Source organism: Nycticebus coucang, chromosome 5, assembly GCF_027406575.1.
Source record: "Nycticebus coucang isolate mNycCou1 chromosome 5, mNycCou1.pri, whole genome shotgun sequence".
NCBI classification, from domain to species: domain Eukaryota; kingdom Metazoa; phylum Chordata; class Mammalia; order Primates; family Lorisidae; genus Nycticebus; species Nycticebus coucang.
In genome coordinates, this window is record NC_069784.1 from 120963962 (window position 1) to 120987008 (window position 23047).

At 39.9% G+C, this 23047-nt stretch overlaps 1 protein-coding gene across 9 annotated transcripts in view; it reads left to right on the forward strand.

Moving 5' to 3' along the window:
- Window positions 1-23047, forward strand: part of UTRN (utrophin) — a 533531-nt gene that overhangs the window by 443435 nt on the left and 67049 nt on the right. For all 9 annotated transcript variants that reach the window (XM_053590883.1, XM_053590887.1, XM_053590886.1 and 6 more), the window contains 2 exons: window positions 16079-16140; window positions 18383-18457. In XM_053590883.1, the coding sequence (XP_053446858.1) occupies window positions 16079-16140; window positions 18383-18457 (137 nt within the window). The remainder of the gene's footprint in view (window positions 1-16078; window positions 16141-18382; window positions 18458-23047) is intronic.

Below are 23047 nucleotides of genomic sequence, written 5' to 3' on the forward strand. Positions count from 1 at the left end.
TAGAGGTTGCCGTGAGCTGTGTGATGTCATAGCACTCTACCCGAGGGCGGTACAGTGAGACTCTGTCTCTACAAAAAAACATAAAACACAAAGGAGATCCAGTAAGGCAGATTTTTGTTTGTACTAAATGAAGAAAATGACAAATTTCTTGCTTGAATATGTGTGTACAATGAGTATCTGTTTGATTTGGCCCTTTTAAAGTCCATCCTTAATTTTAGCTTTACTGTTAAAAGGAATTTCTGTATGTCCAGGTCAGTTATATGTGATTACAAATTAAACTGTCTGAAGTCAGAATTTCTCTAATTCATATTGTTTATAATTTGGTATGATCTGGTACTATTGCATTCTTGATCAATCTTTGAATTCTTATGGTGAAGACTGGTAGAGTAAAGGCTAGTTTTGTTTGGCATCCTATAACCAGCAGTGGAAAATATACATACAATACAATGGCCGGCAGTGTTTTAAATAACAACCTTTAGCATTGTAGCATTCTAAAATATCTTCTCCATCACTGGTAAAAGATTGGATTTTCTTAAACATATATAGTTTTAGTGTTAAATGTCTTTAAGTCTTTCAGATGTTTAGAAGTTTGCTCATTTGTAGAGAGCAAATTCTCCTGCTTTTACAAAACTTGTTTAACCAGAATTTTTTTTTACGTGCTCTGTTGTGTAATTTAACAGTTTATTTCCTCATAAAGGAAGAACATCAAGCTCTGAAGGTAGGGTTATAAAAGCCAGTATTTCTGGATGAAGAATTGTTATGAAAATAAAATTTAATTAATTAGCAAGTAAATGATGGATGAAAAGGCTTTTTAAATATACAACCCCCTCTGCATGGCTGCACAAATAAGTAGAAGAAAAATGTCAGAAACAAATTAAGCATGATTGTCTTGCAACTAGAATTTCCTGGGCAAATTAGAATGAGTTAATTTTAGCCAAGAAAAAGAAATAATACTCAGGTAGAAATACTCAGTGTTTAAATATATAGTTTTATGTACTCTACTCCTGGAATATAGCAAAAAAAAAAAAAAAAGTTGAAAGGAGAATAGGAAGGAAAAATAATTTTTATGTCATATTTTAATTTTATAGATCAGTTAAAATATACTCTGGTTTAAACCCACTGCATTTCTGACTCTCTAGATAATTCTTTATTAATACCTCGAAGTATGCTGCAATGTCTCCATGACTCATTTTTTTTTCCAGAAAATGATAGAATATAAATTTGAATGGAAAGCATCTATGTATTATAAATCCCTCATGTTAATATCTTACCTCGAACCTCGTATTTTAAAACTGTGCTTTCTACCTCTGAGACAGAGTTTCTGAACCTGGTCTAGTTATTTTCCCCCCAGGATAGTTCAGGGAGAGCTCATTGTATTCTAGGTTTAAAGCAGTTTAAGATAGCTCCTACTACCTTCAAAATATTCAGAAATCTAACATAAAATCCAGACCGCTCTCATTCTAAATTTGTGGTCCTGTGTTTGTGTTTTCCATATGTTGTTCATTTCTGCTGCTAAAAGTTAATCTCCAGGGAGTTTGAGGGATAAAAGGAATAATGATGGATAAAAGCTTTGGGTTAAACTTTCCTAATATCATGTCAAAGTCATTGCTTCTCCTTTTGTTCCAGAAGTGAGAATAGTGATATATCATCATGGTAAATAATTGCTATGGAAATAATGATGATGAATTGCATTTTTGAACACTGTTTGCAGGTGGTGTACAAAATCCTGTGCATGGATTATCTCTTTTAATTCTCACAGAAACTCAGTGAAGCACAGGGACTATGATTACATCCACTGACAGGCAAAGCTTAATAAATAATCAATGAACACATTAATAAGTGAGTAATAAATACACATGATCACACAGCCAGTAAGAAGAGCTGGCGTTAAAACCCAGCAACTGTCTCCAGCTCCCCACTCTTAACTGCTACGCGGTACCACATCCTGTCTCTGTATTAGTTGAGGCAGAACTTTGTAGTCACCTGGAAAATTTAGATAGGAAGAAGGATTATATTTAGAAAGGAGAATGACAGTAGAAAAAAATAGGAGCAAACATCCTTTCTTTCACAATATCGGCTGGTTACCATTTACTGTACACCTACTGTGTGCCAGCATGTGAGCACAGCTGTCCAAGGACACAGCCCACACTTTTTATGGTACTCCACATTACTTTTGTGTAGGCTTTTCTGCAGGTGGATATAGGCTAATATATTCTTTAGATATTGAAAGCAGTTTCACACCATAGTCTGATAGTGGACACAAGTGCTTTCTATGGATAGGAAGATGTCATTGTGCACAGTCCTGCAGGTTGGAGCCTGACAGGAGTTTCCAGGTAGGAGACAGACGGGCCCTCTGCTACCTCTCCCACTCAAGTGGTCAGGAGATTTCTGGCAGAGGGTAGGTTTCTGTCCGTGAGTAAGAAGGCCAGCAAAGCTCATTCATGAGTTCTGTGGGACTCAGCATGCACACGGCTCTCTCTCTGCACATGTGCCCATCAGCGAGCAGAGTACTTAAAGGACAGTAGAAAAATGCAGTCAGGAAATGGGATTTGCCTTCTTCCTCTACAGTCTCCTCTCTAAACCTGGTGTGCCAGACTTAGTCTTGGTACAAATGACTGTGTTTGGGTCAGGGCTTGACCAATACAACTTAGTTCTATAGCTGTTTTTCCCGCTGGAATTTGAAGTGCAGACATTAATTCTTCATGGGGTTTATTTGCATAGACTGCATATACTTGTCTTGGAAGAACTAAATGTAGGATGTACAGGAGAGAATTAATGCATGTTTCTTTAATGGAATGTGGACCCAGTTTAGGCAATATAGAAGAAATAGAGCCTTATGTACAATATGCAGTTTAACATACATGCGCATGGCTTTCGTGCAGACATTTTAGTAATCCTGATCACACAGACCTTGCCTATCATGTTCTCTAAATCACGTTTCTCAATATTGCAAGATATTAGCCAGAATAAATGAGTCTGTACAAATACCATTCTTTCATTTCTCTCTTCTTCTAACTTCCCCTTTGAGTAGGTCTAAATCAAGATTCTGTTCAATTTATTACATCTTCATAGCTGTGTACATTAATGTGATCGTGGGGCACCATACAATGGTTTTATAGACCGTTTGACACATTTTCATCACACTGGTTAACATAGCCTTCCTGGCATTTTCCTAGTTATTGTGTTAAGACAATTATATTCTACATTTACTAAGTTTCACGTGTACCCTTGTAAGATGCACCGTAGGTGTAATCCCACCAATCACCCTCCCTCTGCCCATCCTCCCCTCTCCCTCCCCTCCCTCTCCCCCTTCCCCATATTCTTAGGTTATAACTGGGTTATAGCTTTCATGTGAAAGCCATAAATTAGTTTCATAGTAGGGCTGAGTACATTGGATACTTTTTCTTCCATTCTTGAGATACTTTACTAAGAAGAATATGTTCCAGCTCCATCCATGTAAACATGAAAGAGGTAAAGTCTCCATCTTTCTTTAAGGCTGCATAATATTCCGTGGTGTACATATACCACAATTTATTAATCCATTCGTGGATCGATGGGTACTTGGGCTTTTTCCATGACTTAGCAATTATGAATAGGGCTGCAATAAACATTCTGGTACAAATATCTTTGTTATGTGATCTTTGGTCTTCTGGGTATATACCTAGTAGAGGAATTATAGGATTAAATGGCAGATCTATTTTTAGATCTCTAAGTGTTCTCCAAACATCTTTCCAAAAGGAATGTATTAATTTGCATTCCCACCAGCAGCGTAGACGTGTTCCCTTTTCTCCACGTCCACGCCAACATCTCTGGTCTTGGGATTTTGTGATATGGGCTAATCTTACTGGAGTTAGATGATATCTCAAAGTAGTTTTTATTTGCATTTCTCTGATGATTAAAGACGATGAGCATTTTTTCATATGTCTGTAGGACGTGCGCCTGTCTTCTTCAGAGACTTCTCTTCATGTCCCTTGCCCAGCATGCGATGGGATCACTTGTTCTTTTCTTGCTTATATGTTTGAGTTCTCTGTGGATTCTGGTTATTAAACCTTTGTTGGAGACATAACCTGCAAATCTCTTCTCCCATTCTGAGAGCTGTTTGCTTGCTTTACTTACTGTGTTCTTGGCTGTGCAGAAGCTGTTTAGTTTTATCAGGTCCCAGTAGTGTATTTTTGAAGCTGCTTCAATTGCCTGGGGGTTCCTCCTCATAAAATACTCACCCAGACCGATTTCTTCAAGGGTTTTCCCTGCACTGTCTTCTAGTATTTTTATAGTTTCATGTCTTAAGTTTAAATCTTTAATCCAGTGAGAGTCTATCTTAATTAATGGTGAAAGGTGTCGGTCCAGTTTCAGTCTTCTACAGGTTGCCAGCCAGTTCACCCAGCACCATTTGTTAAATAGGGAATCTTTTCCCCACTGGATGTTTTTAATTGGCTTGTCAAAGATCAAATAATGGTAAGTAGCTGGATGCATCTCTTGGTTCTCTATTCTGTTCCAGACTTCTACTTCTCTGTTTTTGTCCCAGTACCATGCTGTTTTGATCACTATTGATTTATAGTATAGTCTGAGGTCTGGTAGTGTGATTCCTCCTGCTTTGTTTTTTTTTTTTTTTTGTAGAGACACTGTACCGCCCTCGGTAGAGTGCCGTGGCGTTACACGGCTCACAGCAATCTCTAACTCTTGGGCTTACGCGATTCTCTTGCCTCAGCCTCCCGAGTAGCTGGGACTACAGGATCCTGCCACAACGCCCGGCTATTTTTTTGTTGCAGTTTGGCCAGGGCTGGGTTTGAACCCACCACCCTCAGCATATGGGGCCAGTGCCCTACTCACTGAGCCACAGGTGCCGCCCTGTCCTCCTGCTTTGTTTTTATTTCTGAGTAATGTTTTGGCTATTCGAGGTTTTTTCTGATTCCATATAAAACAAAGTATTGTTTTTTTAAGATCTTTAAAGTATGGCAGTGGAGCTTTAATAGGGATTGCATTAAAATTGTATATTGCTTTGGGTAGTATGGACATTTTAACAATATTGATTCTTCCCAGCTATGAGCATGGTATGTTTTTCCATTTGTTAACGTTTTCAGCTATTTCTTTTCTTAGAGTTTCATAGTTCTCTGTATATAGATCTTTCACATCCTTTGTTAGATAAACTCCCAAATATTTCATCTTTGGCACTACTGTGAATGGAATAGAGTCCTTAACTGTTTTTTCAGCTTGACTATTGTTGGTATATATAAAGGCTACTGATTTATGAATGTTGATTCTGTAACCTGAGACACTGCTGTATTCCTTGATCACTTCTAAGAGTTTTGTAGTAGAATCCCTGGTGTTTTCCAGATATACAATCATATCATCTGCGAAGAGCAAAAAGTTTGATCTCTTATGACCCTATATGGATACCCTTGATCGCCTTTTCTTCTGTAATTGTGGTGGCTAAAACTTCCATTACAATGTTAAAGAGCAGTGGAGACAATGGGCAACCTTGTCTGGTTCCTGATCTAAGTGGAAATGATTTCAATTTAATTTAATGTATACAGCTATGATTTAATAATTAAAAATAAATATAAAAAATTAAAAAAAATTTTAAAAATTAAAAAAATTTACTACATCTTCCTTTATATTTTTGTTTTCTATTCTTATGTCCATTGTTGATAATCCTGCAAAGCTCTTTGAGACTCTCCTCTTACTTTCCAAGGCCACCCTCTACGTTCTTTAATCTGTCAGTTGCTGAAAAGTGGTGAAGTTTATAGTAACAAGTGAAATCTTACAGAGTGAGCAGTGGCTCTTTCTAGCAGTTATAGGGTTCATCTGCATAGAATGTATGGATTTGTCTTGGAAGAACTACCCCTATCATCTAGAGGAGAGAATTAATTGTGTTTCTTTTCTTTTCTTTTTTTTTTTTTTTATTAAATCATAGCTGTGTACATTGGTATGATCATGGGGCACCATACACTTGGTTCATAGACCGTTTGACACATTTTCGTCACACTAGTTAACATAGCCTTCCTGGCATTTTCTTAGTTATTTTGCTAAGACCTTTACATTCCACATTTACTAAGATTCACATATACCCTTGTAAGATGCACCGCAGGTGTAATCCCATTAATCACCCTCCCTCCATCTACCTCCCCCTTCCCCCCTCCCTTTCCCCCTTCTCCCTATTCTTAGGTTGTAACTGGGTTATAGCTTTTATAACCCAGTTACAGTGAAGGTCCTAGATTAGTTTCATAATAAGGGTGAGTACATTGGGTACTTTTTCTTCTATTCTTGAGACACTTTACTAAGAAGAATATGTTCCAACTCCATCCATGTAAACATGAAAGAGGTAAGGTCTCCTTCTTTCTTTAAGACTGCATAGTATTCCATGGTGTACATATACCACAATTTATTAATCCATTTGTGGATCGATGGGCATTTGGGCTTATTCCATGACTTAGCAATTATGAATAGGGCTGCAATAAACACTCTGGTACAAATATCTTTATTACGATTTGATTTTTGGTCTTCTGGGTATATGCCCAGTAGAGGAATTACAGGATTGAATGGCAGGTCTATTTTTAGATCTCTAAGTGTTCTCCATATATCTTTCTAAAAGGAATGTATTAATTTGCAATTCCACCAGCAGTGCAAAAGTGTTCCCTTTTCTCCACATCCATGCCAACATCTCTGGTCTTGGGATTTTGTGGTATAGGATAGTCTCAATGGAGTTAGATGATATCTCAAAGTAGTTTTTATTTGCATTTCTCTGATGATTAAAGATGATGAGCATTTTTTCATACGTCTGAAGGCCGCGCGCCGGTCTTCTTCAGAGAAGTTTCTCTTCAAGTCCCTTGCCCAGCCTGCGATGGGATCCCTTGTTCTTTTCTTGCTAATGCGTTTGAGTTCTCTAATTGTGTTTCTTTAGTGGAATGTGGACCCAGCTTAGGCAATGTAGGAAAAATAGTCCTTCCCTAAATAAAGGCAGAGAGGAGTGTCAGCGGGAACATCTCCCAAGTATGTGGCCTGGCAGGGAAGTCCAGCTAACAAAGTTCTTCAGCAAAGAACTAATATAACACATTTTATCTTTAAAGGCTATAGAAAACTTATCCCAGAACAAAATAAATCCATACAAAAGTATAATTAACAATGAAAAAACAGGTATGGTAGTCTTAATTTCTCTTTCATCAAGCTAAGGATGGCATCCTTTGGTTCCAGATTTTTAAGTGGAAAACTCTTGCAACACTCTTTGAATCTGTTTCCAGAAGTAGAGCTTATATTTTTTTATTTTAATGATAAATAAATGAGCCAATCACACCTGTGATTCCAGCGCTCCTTTTGGGAGGCTGAGACAAGAGGATCACTTGAGGCCAGGAGTTGAGAGTAGCCTAGGCCAAAGGCCCTGTCTCTATAAAAGATTTTTAAATATGAGCCAGGTTGGGGACCACCGTTCGAGTGTATTTACCAGTGTCCTGCACCAGCTTCCACAGAGGCTGAGGGAGGAGGATTATTTGAGTCCAGGAGTTCAAAGTTATAGCAAGCTATGATTATACCACTGCATTGCAGGCTGGGTGACAAAGCAAGACCATGTCTCTAAAAAAAAAACAAAATAAAAATAGAAAGAAAATAAATGAAATAGAAGCATAAAAGACGGACTAGAGAGTCTGTTTTTCTAAGAATCTGTGACTCTTCATTGGAAATACATATTTAAAATTCACTGGGCCAACTCTGCCTTGAGGAGGTAAGACTCAAATTGCTGTATGAAAAAATATAAGCACCTTGGGATCACTAAACTTCTCCTGGGCTTGGGACAGCTTTAGACAAATGAGCGTACTAAGGCTAACCAGAAAACTAAATAGCAGACAGCCTTCCCTGCAGCAGGCAGTAGGCAGCCAACCACCCTGGAAACCTAGGGCAATGGACTCGTGCGGGTCCGTAGCCTTGTTAGGAGCCAGGATAGGAGATGAGCAGCAGGGGAGCCAGCGACCTTCATGTGTATTTACAGCAGCTCCCCTTCCCTGCATCATCACCTGAGCTCCTCCTCCTGTCAGATAAGTGGCAGAATTAGATTTTCATAGGAGCATGAGCCCTACTGCAAACGTCATTAGCAAGGGATCTTAGCCACACGCTCCCTAAGAGAATCTACTGCCTGGTGATCTGAGGTGAAGATGCGGTGCACTTGAATCATCCTGAAACCGTACTTCCCACGCCCAGTCCATGGAAAAACTGTGTTTCATGAACAAAGTTCTAGTACCAAAAAGATTGGGGACCACTATTCTGATATATTTACCAGTGTCCTGGTTAATTTAGACAACTTAGGTGAAGTTGACATTATCTTTGAAAGATAGTAGCTAGCTCAGGGTTCAAGAAGACAGCACCTTTATTGCAATTCACCTGTACATTGCTGGGGCCATGGAATAGAATTTGGCTTGGAGTCGTCTAGATTACTCAGTTCCACTGCTCTGCGATAGCTCCATCAGCCTAACTCTATAGTTGGATTTTTAGGGTCAGGGATGCAGTTAATAAAGGTCGACTACACCATGCAGGAAGGATGACTGTGGGGCCACTGCAGAATTAAAGAAAGATACCTGTACTTTAATGTGTAAAGATTACATTTTTTTTGTGTGTGTGTGTGATTTTTGGCCGGGGCTGTGTTTGAACCCACCACCTCCGGCATATGGGACCAGTGCCCTACTCCTTGAGCTACAGGCGCAGCCCAAGATTACATTTTTAAATTGCCATTGAAATTAGCAAAAGTACAGAAGTAGTAATGATTTGAAAATTGTGAATAGGACATCTTTTTTTATGCTGATTATAAAGTAAAATAGTATACTAAAGATTTTACACAACCTTATAGAAACAATTACAAGTAATTAATCCCTGCTTTTAACAATATATAAATGAAAGAGATGAAGTAGTAAAAAAATTGTAAGCTAAAAAAATGTAAATTCAATGATAAATTCTCTGATGCGAACATGATCCTGGTGTCAGCACCCTCAGGCAGGGCCGTAACATAGATGACCTGGAGGAAAGTCAGTTGGGACTGTTGATTATCCCAGTTTGAGAATCAGAGAGGTCAGGGTAGGGCCGGGTAGGAGGTGGGGTTCCCCTCGAGTTCTGGGCCCATGTGGAAATATCGCAAGGTAGAGGTCCCCCTGGGTTTATTGAGTATGTGAATGTTTACACTTGAGACAGTTTTCCAGTGCCCTCAAAACAAGTGTCACGTGTGCCTTCCCTCACACCCTGGGCACATCAATTTTCATCATTCATTCTACTTCATTTTAAGACAAACACAAACAAGCCTTGTCTTAGTGTTTTATATCAAATGTTCTATTAGTGTTGTCTGCAATATTGACAATTTGTTTGGGGGTGCACGGTGGCCGCCCTCTGCACAGGCCTTTACCTGTTTGTGTCCTTGAATCTGCTCCTGAGTGTGAAATTATTTTAAATGCATTTTATAGTCAAATCTGACAGGCATGTAGTTCTGCATTGCTTACAGAGTAATCGTCCTGGCTGGAGGCTTCTAATGATATCTTCTAAAGGAGACTCTATATTTCTGTAGTATCTATTATTAAGGAAGATCATATATCCTGAACTTCTAACAAAAAGTTTTTTTTTCTTAAAACATGGACTTCACACTTTCTTAAGTTTTCCCTTAATTTTACTGTGATGCTTTCAAAAAGCCTAACGTTGGATTTCCTGCCTATAAACCTGAGAGGACGGTAAACAGTGTATAATTATGAGGGGATTAAGAAGCTGCAGAACTTTGACTGGATCTGTACGAAAAACAAAGTATCAAAACAAAACATGTGTACCCCCCTAATATTCTAATATTTTAAAAAAGAATAATGACCGAAATAAAAAAAAATTTTTTTAAAGAAGCTATATAGGTTTGGCACCCGTAGCACAGTTGTTACGGTGCCAGCTGCATACACCAAGGGTGGCAGGTTCGAACCCGGCCTGGCCAGCTAAGCAACTCCAACAAAAAAATAGCCGGGCTTTGTGGCGGGCACCTGTAGTCCCAGCTACTTGGGAGGCTGAGGCAAGAGAATCGCTTAAGCCCAGGAGTTGGAGGTTGCTGTGAGCTGTGATCCACGGCACTCTACCAAGGGTGACATAGTGAGATTCTGTCTCAAAAAATAAAAATAAAAAAGCTTTATAAACCCAAGTAACAAAGAAGTGTGCTCCCACACGGCCTCCTCATCTGCTTTCCATCCTCTCCCGGCCCGTCAAAACAAACATAGATTCGCACCCTCGCCCTCACCCTCGCCTCCTCCGAGCACGCACAGAGTGAGAGTCAGCATTCATATGTTTTGCTCTTGGGTTAAATAAGGATCAAGGAGATTATAAATTCCAAAAGAAGTATATCACCTCTTACATCTTTAAGAAGGTATTACTCAGATAAATGATGTCACACCAGATTGCCGATATTTATTTTCACTCTTTATGCTTTGGTCCCCTGAATGCAAAATTGACCAATTGGGAGCCCTTGCATGATTCCTTTGTATTACTTTTGTAGGCAAATGGATATGAGCAAAACCTACCTTTTGCCTTGTCAACTTCATTCTCTGGGGATTTCTGTATATTTTTTTCATAACACCTCTCACTTTCTACTACACTGTATAACTTAGGAAGCTCTTTGACTGTTTTCTTTCTCCCCGTCCTAGGGAGTGGCCCTTCCACTTAGCACTGTGAAGTTCATTGATAATTTTGATAGAAGCGGTTTGGGTGGAAGAGAAAAGGCAGAGGCCCTATCCAAGTGGGTTGGGTAGTGAACGGGATCTGAGGCAGTGGCTACGGTACACTACTCGGTTGTGAATTTTGTCTGAAAAAGAGGAAAAGAGGCACAGCTAGTGGAAAATGTAGATTCAAGGCGGGGTTGTGTGTGTGTGTGTGTGTTTAAGGATGGTAGGTCAGTAAACATTTATATTCTGGGGCAAATAGTCTTCCTGAGAGAGGGGTTGATAGCGCAGCACTGGAGTTTTTACAGAAAGCCACTGGGAAGGGTCGGCCTTTGACAGGAGCAGGGATGGTTTCTCAGTTAAAGCAGGAGAGAGGAAGACGGACTAGCAGGTGGGAGGTTTACTGATTTGGTGGTTGGAAGATACAAGAGCCCTAATCCAGCGGGTTTCAGTTTTTAATGTGTGAGATTAAGTCAGATGGGACCGAGGCAGGGAAAGAAACTTTCTTCAGTTTGGGGAAGAGAAGGCAGGAGGAAATTGTCGCCTTGGGGTTTAAGAAAGCAAGTAATTAGATGAGGGCACGCAGTGGACATTTGAGGTTCGAAACCAAATACTTTAAGTAAAATCAATCTTTCTGTGGAGTGATTTTTTTCCAGTTGTATTCATTCACAGCTGCTCAGGTCCAGAGAAGGCGAGTAATTGAGCTGCTCCCGGCCTGGGATTTGCCCGGGGTGAGGGAAGCAAGAGAGATGAGGTTGTTTGTAATGATTATAATGATAGACCACGGACTCAAATTTGGACAGATTTCATCAAGAAATATTTTAAAACCTTCATTATGCAAATATACTTCCATCTCAAGAACTCAGGCTTAAAATCAGAACATCTGTGTTCAAATCCCATTTTTGTTACTTAGTAACAGAAGATAACTTGACCTTGGGCAAGTTATCTGAGTGCCTTCTTCCCTAGTCCATAAAGGGTGGATATACCAGGTCATAATTATAACAGAATTGTAATTCGAATTGAGTTAACACACAGAAAAAGTTTAGAAAAGTACTTGGTACAAATAGAGTGCTCAAATAAAAGGCCATTACTGTAATTAGCATTATACATCCTGACCCAGTCTGTTATATTTCACTTTGCCCAGCAAAGAAGAAATTTTTCTCTTCCTGTAATTGTCTTATCCCTGAGCAATATACATTGTTCTTTTTCCCACGTTAGTGTTTTTACTTAACTCACTCACTGTTAGTTTTTTCTCTTATATGCCTTTATAATTATAATTGGAATGGGATGATAAACAGCAAGCCTCACAAAATCCAGTTAAGAGCATACAATTAAGTAGATGGCAGCAAGTAAGTATATTTGACTGTCAGTTTGGAGACAAGCAGGATGCCTTTTGAACATGTTTTAAAGTTTCATGGAAAAAAGTAGACCACTCTAATGAGGACAAATGGGTTTGAAAAGTATCTCTCCAGCTGTCATTTGCCCAGACATCAGTATCTTACCAATCTATCAAAAGTACATGAACTTTGCTGTGGGTTGTCTCAAATATTAGGTAGTGTTGGGACACACTTTTGTGTTTTATTTGTTGTTGTACGCTCCTACATTATCTATATTTTACTGTCTGTGGCTCGTCAGAGTATGTTGTTATTCATACAAATAATAATAGGTCAGGGATATACTACTTACTAACTTTATTGGTTTAATATTTCAATAAAGTCCATAAAATGTGGGGAGCGCATGTTATCTCAACTGGGACACTTAAGAGTCAAGGGCACTTTTAATAATTATACCAGGGCACCAGTGTATAATTCCCATACACAGTCCAGTTTTAAGTAGGTCTGTCCTAGGTGCCAAAGGATAAGTTACAAAATAGGTAAAATCTTGACTCTCATCAGATATAAAAGGAGTTTGTTTTTATTTAGTGCATTAATAAGGGAACCAGTGAGAAGTTACGATGGATTCCAAGGAGAATATAAAGCCTCACATCTTTGTAGTGAGATAAGGGAACTTAAAATGAATTTACAAAACTATAGATACAAAACTGACAAACTAGTCAATATCCACAGGACAGTAATCAATTGCATTCCAGTGGACCCAATTTGCATTTCTGTGGACAAAAATAATTTGCCTTACTATTGGTTTTCTTCAGTTTGCAGAGTTAAAAATAGCTCAAAGATGAATTAAGCTTCACAGGACACCTCTTAGTTTTTTGTTTTTTTTTTTTGCACACATCAGAGACCTTCACAACCTTTCCCTACCTGGGCAAAGCTGTGCTGGCTGGGCACCCCCGTGATATGTCACATACTCTCGCTGTTGTCTGCTTTTCGTGATTTTGGATTGAACTGTTAATTGTTGCTTTGTTAGACTTTTAATTTTTTAGTTTTTCTTGCAGAGATTCCTATGTCTGGTGCCTTTTTTTTTTTTGCAGTTTTTGGCCAGGCTAGGTTTGAACCTGCCCCTCGGGTATATGGGGCCGGTGCCCTACTCCTTTGAGCCACAGCCACACCTGTCTGGTGTCTTTTAAAGAAAGGATTTTTAGTAGTCAAAGTATGATTTAATTTGATAGCTTATTAAGCTGCACAATATGAAGTCCCATCCCCTTGCATTTTTTTATTAAATTATAGCCATGTACATTAATGCAATCTTGGGGTACAAGTACTGGTTTTATATACAATTTGAAATCTTTTCATCAAACTGGTTAACATAGCCTTCATGGCATTTTCTTAGTTATTGTGTTAAGACATTTATATTCTACATTTAGTAAATTTCACATGTACCCTTGTAAGATGCACCACAGGTGTGGTCCCACCAATTACCCTCCCTCCACTCATCCTCTCCCCTCCCCTCCCCTTCCTATCCCTTTCCCCTTGCATATTTGAGATTAGTTGGAACCCAAGCTGTTGTTATTTGGGGGAAGGGGAGGATGCCACCTTTATTCTGTTTTGGTTGTCTGCCCTGGGAGAACTACCCTGTTTCCCAGAAAATAAGACATCCTCTGAAAATAAGACCTACTTACAGGAAAGATAAGACGTCCCCTGAAAGTAAGACCTAGCACATCTTTGGGAGCACACCTTAAAATAAGACACTGTCTTATTTTTGGGGAAACAGGGTAGGAGCAATCTGGTAAGAGACGCTGAGCCATCTGCAGCTGTTCAAATAGTCTAAGCCTTTGGGTTCATTGTGGATTTTACTTTAACCTCTTCTCCCCCACTTGGGGAAAAAAAAAAAATGGAAAGAAAGAAAATCCAACAGCCAACTACTTCTACTTTTGTAAAAACATTGTTCGGTAAGCTTTTGTAACCAGAGGCTGCATTTATTTTCAGTGTTGGCAGTTCTCCTTAACGAATCAACTGGTATTGAATTGACAAAGGGAGATGCCGTTTCCCTCTCTCCATCTGTTTGCCAAATGCATGTGCTCCCTCACCTCTCAGCAGTGGTTCCCCTGAACAGGGCCATTTGCAGGGGATGTTCACCTGGAGTTCTCAGTCCTCTCCTGACTGGGTAGTGGTATTTTCCCCGTATCGTTCTGGAGGGGTGTGTCAGGGAAAGCACCACCACACCTGTGATTCTAGAGAAAGCGCACTTACCGTATTTCTTGTTTAAGCGTCAAGTGTGGCTCTACATTCCTGACGGCTTTAGTCTGGTTCTTGAGTCTCAGTTTGTGCCTTCATGATGGGACATCTGTCTCTGGACAGTACTGCTGCCACGGGCATTGAAATTACTTGAAAGACAAGGAAACAGATCCGCTGAAGTTCGGTAGGCTGGCTAAGATCGGAGGCCCTTGAGACATTACTGAAATTGTACAAGCTTTTCAACAAATCCTTCTTTAATTCTTATTGATGATAGGGAGGAAATTGTTTCTGAGATTCTGCATTTCTGGCAAGCTCTCAGCCAGACTGTGAGTAGTAAGAATTCAGGTCAGACAACTTCAGCACTTGCTCTGTGGTCCTCGCTGCAGTTTCCATAGCGAAAGGGTGGAATGGTTTTGTTGGTGTGCAGTAGAAGACCATGAAAGGGAAATACTTGCCTCTGCTTTGGAGTCAAGAACCAGCATGGAAGAGCCAGACAACCCTCCATCTCGTCCCAGACAGATCTTTGCATTGTAGGTATATATTATTTTGTTTGAGATTTTGGAATTTCCAGGACACTTTGTATACCAAAGTTCAAATATAAACTTTAAATATTTGTCAAAGCAAATTATGAGCTGTTTGCTATTCTTTTCCCAATGATATAATACCCCACTTTTTTGATTTATTACATAAGTTTTTAAATAATTTTCTTAAATTTGAAGTTATGGATATTAAATATTCATCTCTTGTGTGCTATGCTGTTTCACTTAGCTCACTAAACAGAAAAAAACTGAGGGTCATCTGAGAAGTCTTTGGAGGACTATTAAATCTTATTGCTCTTTTCTGACCTAGATAAGGGAAAGTGAACTCTTTTTAAATGTAAGGCCACTGACCCATCAATATTATGAGCTGTTTAACACACACACTACAAAGAACCTAATTTAAGCACTCCATTTATCTATTTTTATCTTCATCTTCTTCCCCAAAGATTTTTAACTAATATATGAATTTGTTTTAGAATTTGCAAAAAGAGAAAGTATAAAAGTTGTTTTAAAAGTGAAGAATAAGGATCATGAGGAAAACAGTTCAACATATACAAAAAACAATGCTTATTACACAAGAGAAGCTGGGAAGAGGGGTACCGGGTCGAAATGGCACAGCCAAAGGAGAGTAGGGAATCCAGATTCCCATGAAGAGGGAAAGGAATGAATTTTGTGCTTAAGATCTTTCCATGCAAGGTTGCAGAGGAGGGAGGGGCTCCGTAGATGGTGAGGTGATGTTGTTCAGAGTTAAACTCTTAGGCCAGTAATCTCAGCACTTTGGGAGGCTGACAGGGGAGAACTGCTTGAGGCTAGAAGTTCAAGACCACAGTTAAACTCTTCATAACCCTAGTCTTTGGGAATGTTATTAGGAGGGTTGAAGTACACAGACTTCATAGCCCTTCTGCTGTCATAAGATTTGTTCTGAATGAGAATCGATATCTGCTACACAGAAGTGGAATTATTCTGGAACCTACATTGATCTCGCCACGTTGAGCCCAGTGCCCGAGGGTCCACGACAGTCATGCTTTCGATCTAAGTTTTAATTTTTAGCTACAATTTTTTTTTTAAATAGACAAAGCAAAAATTTTTCCTCTGTATTCTCACTATATAGTTGCTCAAATATAATTTATTAACGGTTTCAGATATTAAGTAATAATTGGGCATTGGGTTTCTGAGTGGTCCATGATGGGGATAATTTGGTATGTATATATTTTTAATTTATTTAAAACTTCTCTATTTGGGTATTCTCTGTGTTGCTTTTATACTAGGGTTTATAGTCTTCTATTATTTTAATTTTACCTTTTGTTCCCAGCCATCAAACACAGACAACCTGTTGGGATCATCCTAAAATGACTGAACTCTTTCAATCCCTTGGTGAGTGTTGCTTTATTTAATAGTAGTGAATTAGACTAAACAACCAAGTACTACATATTCTCAGAGGGAAACTTACAGCCAGCTCTTCTTCCATGGAATGACACGTTGAATCATGTCACTGATGTGTAAAAGCAGCTGAGCTTCCATGTGCAGTACAATGAACAGGTATTGCTTTTCTTCTTAAAAGAATCATGTGCTGGGCGGCGCCTGTGGCTCAGTGAGTAGGGCGCCGGCCCCATATGCCGAGGGTGGTGGGTTCAGGCCCAGCCCCGGCCAAACTGCAACAAAAAAAAAAATAGCCGGGCGTTGTGGCGGGCGCCTGTAGTCCCAGCTGCTCGGGAGGCTGAGGCAAGAGAATCGCGTAAGCCCAAGAGTTAGAGGTTGCTGTGAGCCGTGTGACGCCACGGCACTCTACCCGAGGGCAGTACAGTGAGACTCTGTCTCTACAAAAAAAAAAAAAAAAAAAAGAATCATGTGCTTTGAAACTGTGTGAACCAAAAAGAGTTGACATAGAAGAAAGAATGTAATTGTAGGCTTTAGTTCCCTCATATTGAGTCATCTTAAACACCAGCTTTTTAATGCAAAAAATAAAATAAAATAAAATTCAATTAGCAACCTCTAACCCACTGCTTTAAATTTGGTTTTGGCTCACTTTTTACTCAGTAGATTTTATCAAATTAGCTTAACTAATTTCATTTCATTTAAATATAAAAATGTAAGAGAACAGATTCGATGAGTTGGATTGAATTTCTGGTAGAGTCTGACTTGCAATTGTTGTTTACTTCCTTCAGGGTGCTCCAGAAGCTTTTAACATTCTCTCTTTGGGTAGCCAAGGGGCTGCCAAGGGTGAGAGCAGCAGCTGGAGCCTCCCTTTCCCACTCCCATTTCAGCCAGAGGGGTCACCCCTTTTTATCCCTCTAAACAGTGGGTTTCTATGTGGATAGCTGAGGGATTCTGCAAAGGTTGGACAAGCAAGACAGAAGCACTGGTTTATAAGATGAGTGGAAAATTTTTGTTGTTTACTAAATATTCTTCTCACTTCATTAGTGTCTAAAACTCTTGTCTTTAGGAGGTAAAGAGGGAAATAAAGCTATCCATTGTTTCTGAAGATCTGAATATTGATTATAAGGTCACTTTCACCAGATCTACAGAGGGGAAGAAGAAGCAAATAAATCAGGATAGAAGGCAGATAAAAATAAGAAGAGCTTCATGAGTAGTGAGATGGACATCAGGGCGGAAAGAAAACGATTGTCCTTGGGGAAAATGTCCTTGGAGGAGAATCCCCATTAGCAGTAGGGAAAGAAGGCCCTCAGCCTACTGTGCAAGGTGCTGATTAAGCCATAATAAAAACCGTGCTTCCCTTTTCTCATCTTCTATTTTTTCTTATTTAGGAGTGGAAAGGTGTGTCACCTTTCCTCACCCATCATAAGGGTCTCAGTGACACTCCTGCAAGACAGGTTAACAGAGTAAAGTGTAATGGATTGATTAATCAAAGTTTTATGTGCCATAGGAACCTTTAGAAATGAAGACCTAAAGATGCAGGGGGAAGTGTCTATTTTTGTACTTAGATTCAATGAAGAATGGGCAGCCAGTGGAAACTAATTGGAGAAAAATTTTGATCTAATGGCGATAGACTGAGGGGGAACCCAGCAAAGCCTGTCTCTTCAGATTCTTCCAGGCCTCTCTGTGTGGCATATTTTTTCTCCAGGTACAGGTCACCTATCACATGAGGGTGACCTTTCAAGGGAAAAGGAATAAGGTCAGAGAGTGGCTTTTCAAAGTTTAATGGCTTGCTTTGAGGAAAAGAAGTTCAAGTTTCTATGGCTCACCTTGGGAAAGAGGATTTTTGGCTTCTATGCATCACTTAGAAGGGAGAAAGAGGGACAGGGGATAGGCAGATGGAAGATCAGAAAGACTTTGCTTCTGAGGCCTTCAAAACTCCTTCAGTTCAATGTACTTAGCACAGCAGGGCACCATACTTTGGGGTATCACGTTCTGAGCCCAGACAGCTATTTGAAAATGCTGTCTTGGAATTTCCTGTGTAGCATTACTTTGGGACATCTGAACATGGTGCTCATAGTCATTTAATTACTTTCTTAAATACATGTTGTGGGATTTAGAAGACTTGATTTCAGAGAGACATAGTATTTTTCCATCATCTGAAATAAGCAAACACATTCTTGGCATTCAATATAAATTAAATAATAAACATTCTTTTGAATTGTTCCTTTTTCCATTTCAGCCGACCTGAATAATGTACGTTTCTCTGCCTACCGTACAGCAATCAAAATTCGCAGACTACAAAAGGCACTATGCTGTGAGTTATTCTGCCAGAGTTAATCAGATTAACTTTGGATTGCCTTTTTTTTTTTTTTTAAGAAAAAGAGGGTGTGGTGTTTGTAAGGTTAATCTGATTTCCAGGGTGCCCCACTCAATGGAGTTGGCTGTGTTTCTGTAAAAGCTTTAGTATTTGCCCCACCCGCGTGTGGTGGTGAAACAACTGAACATATGCCATGCTCAGTTGGAGAACAAAATTAACCAAAACACAGGAGAAACATGAAAAGCTTTTTCAAAAATTATGCTGCCACCAATTTCAAAAGATACTATCACGAAATCAAAGTAGTGGGTCATCACCTCTTTGTAGTGCTTTGTATCCATTTGGAAGTGTAATGTTACAGTTTGTCTCAATACAATCCCATAATAAAGAAACACTGAAAAATCATATTCCTCATCCAAATTTGAACTGGCACCTTAGCAAATTAGATAAAAGTCTCTATTTTATTTTAAAATGTGTCTAGAAAGTTTAGCATTATCAAGGAATTTTTGCTGCTAAGGATGTGTTCCAAGAGATATTCTGTGATAGTCACTTTGTGGAAAAGGATATTCTCTCCTCAAATAACCTAAAGTTAAATGGAAATATGAATGCTTATAATAAAATATAGATCTAAGCTAACTGGATTATATTTTTGGATATGATTTTAATGATTGAGTCTACCCAAAGAACATTTAGGCATTATCAGGTAGTTGTCATGAAAGTGACATTTGGGTATATTTTTAAGGTAGGAAATTAGAAAGTTATGAGTATTCTCCTGTGCCACCTTTTGGTAAATATTGATTTTTATCTAGGCAGTTCAGTGAAGGTTTGAAAATTATCCTTAGGGCCAAGCATAGTGGCTCACGCCTATAATCCTAGCACTCTGGAAGGCCAAAGCAGGATGATCACTTGAGCTCAGGAGTTCAAGAGCAGCCTGAGCAAGAGCAAGATCCATCTTTACTAAAATAGAAAAAAAAAAAAAAAGTATATGGGTGTGTCCCAACTACTTGGGGGGCTGAGGCAGGAGGCTCACTTGAGCCCAGGAGTTTGAGGTTGCTATGAATTATGACACCACCGCACTCTACCCAGGGCAACAAGGTGAGACTCTATCTCAAAAAAAAAAAAAAGAAGAAGAACAAGAAAAGAAAAAGAAAATTGTCCTTGGAAAACTGATATGCTGCTTGGAAGTCAGTAGAAATTGCCAATGACTTGTGAGCTGGCTACAGTGTCATGAGGGTTGGCCTTTGCCCAATCCACAGAGCCCCAGAGATGATTAGCAGGTTGTAGTGGTTCCAGTGAGTGTTGCAGAATTGCCAGAGCAAAGAATGAAAGCCAGCACACTCTGGCTGGGGACCGTGTGTTGAGTGAGAAGAGGATAGGAAATAAATTACAAACATACAGAGGGGATGTTTGGTCTGTGCAGGGAGTCCCTGGTGGCAGCACTTTTGCAAAGAGGCTCAGCTGCACCACCGGGATCCTGAGGACAGGTCTGGAAGGTCTTCTCAGGCCTGATGAGCTATCAAATGAGGACAAACGACCCAGCCTCAAAATCCTCTCTGACAGAGGCCTGCTTTGTGTTGTTACATACACGGACCCAGTTTTCAGTAGCACTTCTGGTGGATAAACGTATCAACACATTCTGAGTTTTCTTTTGTCAGCCCTTTTAATCCTGTAAAGGGAAAACTCCCTCCTCAACTCATTCCTTCAAACCTGAGAGGAACAAGCGGGACACTCCTCCAACTTCTAAACTAAATGACATTTGGTAATGTCAGTTAGGAAGGTGCTCGGTTGTGGTGGATTTTAAACGTACAAGGCCCTGTTGGTAGAGTCTGCCTGGCCCTGGCCGCCTGCGCCCCGCCCCCGCCCCATCCTTTCTGTTTACTTGAAGTGCCCTCACCCTTCCTATGCCATGGCCTATGATCCTTTATTCCTCCCAAATACTGTTAAAAAGGTACCTCTTTTGGAAACATCGACAAGCTAATCCCACCTGCCTCCAAGTTTCCCAGCACTCTATGACTGCCTATAATGCCAGTGTCTCGCCTGAGCGACGTGTGCCTGCCTTTGTGTGACAGCTTGACTGCCCTCTCCCCTGAGAACTGCTATAGGTCGGGTCCCCTCTCACTTTGTGTAAGTCCCCGCCCAGCGTGATGCCTGCAGGCAGAGGGCACACTGCTGTCATCCATTCCCTTGTGGGTGCCAGGATTGTGCAGTTGATAAAACAATGTAAAGAGACTTGGTTCTCACACTCAAGGAACTCAAATTCAGAGAGAGAAGGTTACTCATGGCACCAGCCCTGCTTGTAACAGTTCCTGTTGCCCTTGGAATGGAATGGCCTTTTCCATTCCAGACAGACAGGCCTGTCTCTCTGCCCACCTCCTTCACTGTCCTCCACCAAGAAGGTCCCTACTTCATCATCAAGTTAGTGATTGACATGAAAAACTCTGTTTTCTGTTCCTCCTCCCCCAGAAGTGCTTGTCCTGGCCCTCAGGCTGCCCAGGTTTTATGGGGCTCTCTACGGCTCCACATAGAACTGATGGTTTCCTGACACAGCACTTGTCAGTGGGCTAAGTTAGGAATGAAGGCAAAGCATGGGTCATGATTTTCAATATTTTTTTTATTTATTTATTGTCTATGTCTTCACATGAAGTAAGTCTTCTTGGGAGGGACAATTCTGCATTCTTCTTCCCATAAGATCTCATATAGTTTCTGACACAGAGCAGAGTTGTTTAGGACACAGTGAGTAAATTATTTGAAATAGAAGATTGCGTAGCTATGTAGCAGAAGACATGTACAAGGGGATTTGTAGCAGCAATTTTCAATAGTAAAACCTGTTTAATTTTGGCATATTCATAAATGTGCAATGATACAGCATCAAAAAATAAATGAACTAGCAATCAGCATCAACATGGTTGAATCTTAGAACTATAAAATTGAATAAAAAAATTAAGTGGCAGAAGAAATTTATACATTTGGTTCCATTTATATATTATTCAAAACCATGCAGAACTAAGCATTGTATTATTTAGAGACACATCATTCTTCTAAAAAGAATCGCATTGCATATCTTCAGCTATGTGATGAATGAATTGATGGGTATCAGTTCTATTACCGTTCTTTAGACTGCAAGGGTACTGTGTACAGCAGGACCTCTGTAGACTGACAACACAAGGGACTTAAATGAATTGATGGGCATCAGTTCTATCACTGTTCTTTAGACTGCACAGGTGTACTGTATAGAGTAGAACTGCCATAGATTGACCACACAAGGGATCGTAACAAACTGGTCAACACTTGGAGGTGGTGAACATGAGGAACTAGGCCTACTGCACTGATCTGTACATGTGGTGCATGCCCAGTCTATGAAAATTAGGTCTACTTAAGGAAGCAGTTGATGTAAGGAGGTGGCCGCCTATGAAGGTTCTACGTATATTCTTTTATTTTGATTTTGAAACTTTATGTTGTAGGCAATAGCAGAGAAGCCGAAGGGAAAAGCATTCAGAGGAGGGAGAAGGCAAGTTCCCTGGGTAGCAGACATAATAGCCAGGCCGTAAAAGCGACAGATGACCTAGGCATGTGGCTATTACCCAGGGAGGAGAAGAGGGAGTTACATGCTTTAGAATCAAATATGTGGATGGAGTTCAGGGAACATCAAGTAGTGGAGTCTGAAAGGAGTAACTTAGCTGTCTGCTCAATGTCTAGAAAATTCCTCAAAGTCAATTTAGGTCACTGAAAAGGTCATTTCTTTTGTGAAATTTTTCTTCCTTCTCCTTCTTTCTTCTTCTCTCAAGTAGTGGAGTCTGAAAGGAGTAACTTAGCTGTCTGCTCAATGTCTAGAAAATTCCTCAAAGTCAATTTAGGTCACTGAAAAGGTCATTTCTTTTGTGAAATTTTTCTTCCTTCTCCTTTCTTCTTCTCTCAAGCTCTCATAGTATTGTATTTAATGTATGGATATTTTCCTTAAGGGAGTGGAGAGCTATGGACTACTTCCTGTCTAGTGAAAGCCTAGAGATAGGGCTAGAGATGGATGTGGGCTTTAGAAGTTTGGGTAGGACCTGAGAAAGATTGAAGGGCACAGGAAACAGAAAATGAGTAAATAATTCAGGGGAAAGATGGTGAAGGCTGAACTGGCTGAGTAGGAAGATAAGCAATAAGGGTGTGGGTTTGTAAGACAGCCTGTGGGAGAAGGGATGGCTGGGGAACTTTGTTAGTTACTAAATTATGGAGGCTGAAAAAGGGAAGGTATTAGAATAGCTATGGATTTAAGCATAACAAGAAGGACAAGAAGGCAAGACCTTTATTTGGAACATGTGAGGGTAGAAATTCCAGCTCTGGGAGGGAACCAAGCTATGGGAGCGTGATCAAGTGTTTAGGCAGACAGAGGTGATATTGGAAGTCAGGTCCTTGAGTGCACCAGGTGCTTAGATAAAAGGCTAGACAGGAACGCTTGAGCATCACCTGCATTTCTAGGGTGCTTGGAAGAGGATATAGGAAAAGTACTAAGAAGAAATGGTCTGAGATTCAGTCATGCTGGTGCTGACAGCTAGTTCATTTATTTTTGATGCTGAATTATTCTAGCATCAAGACTTGGAGAAA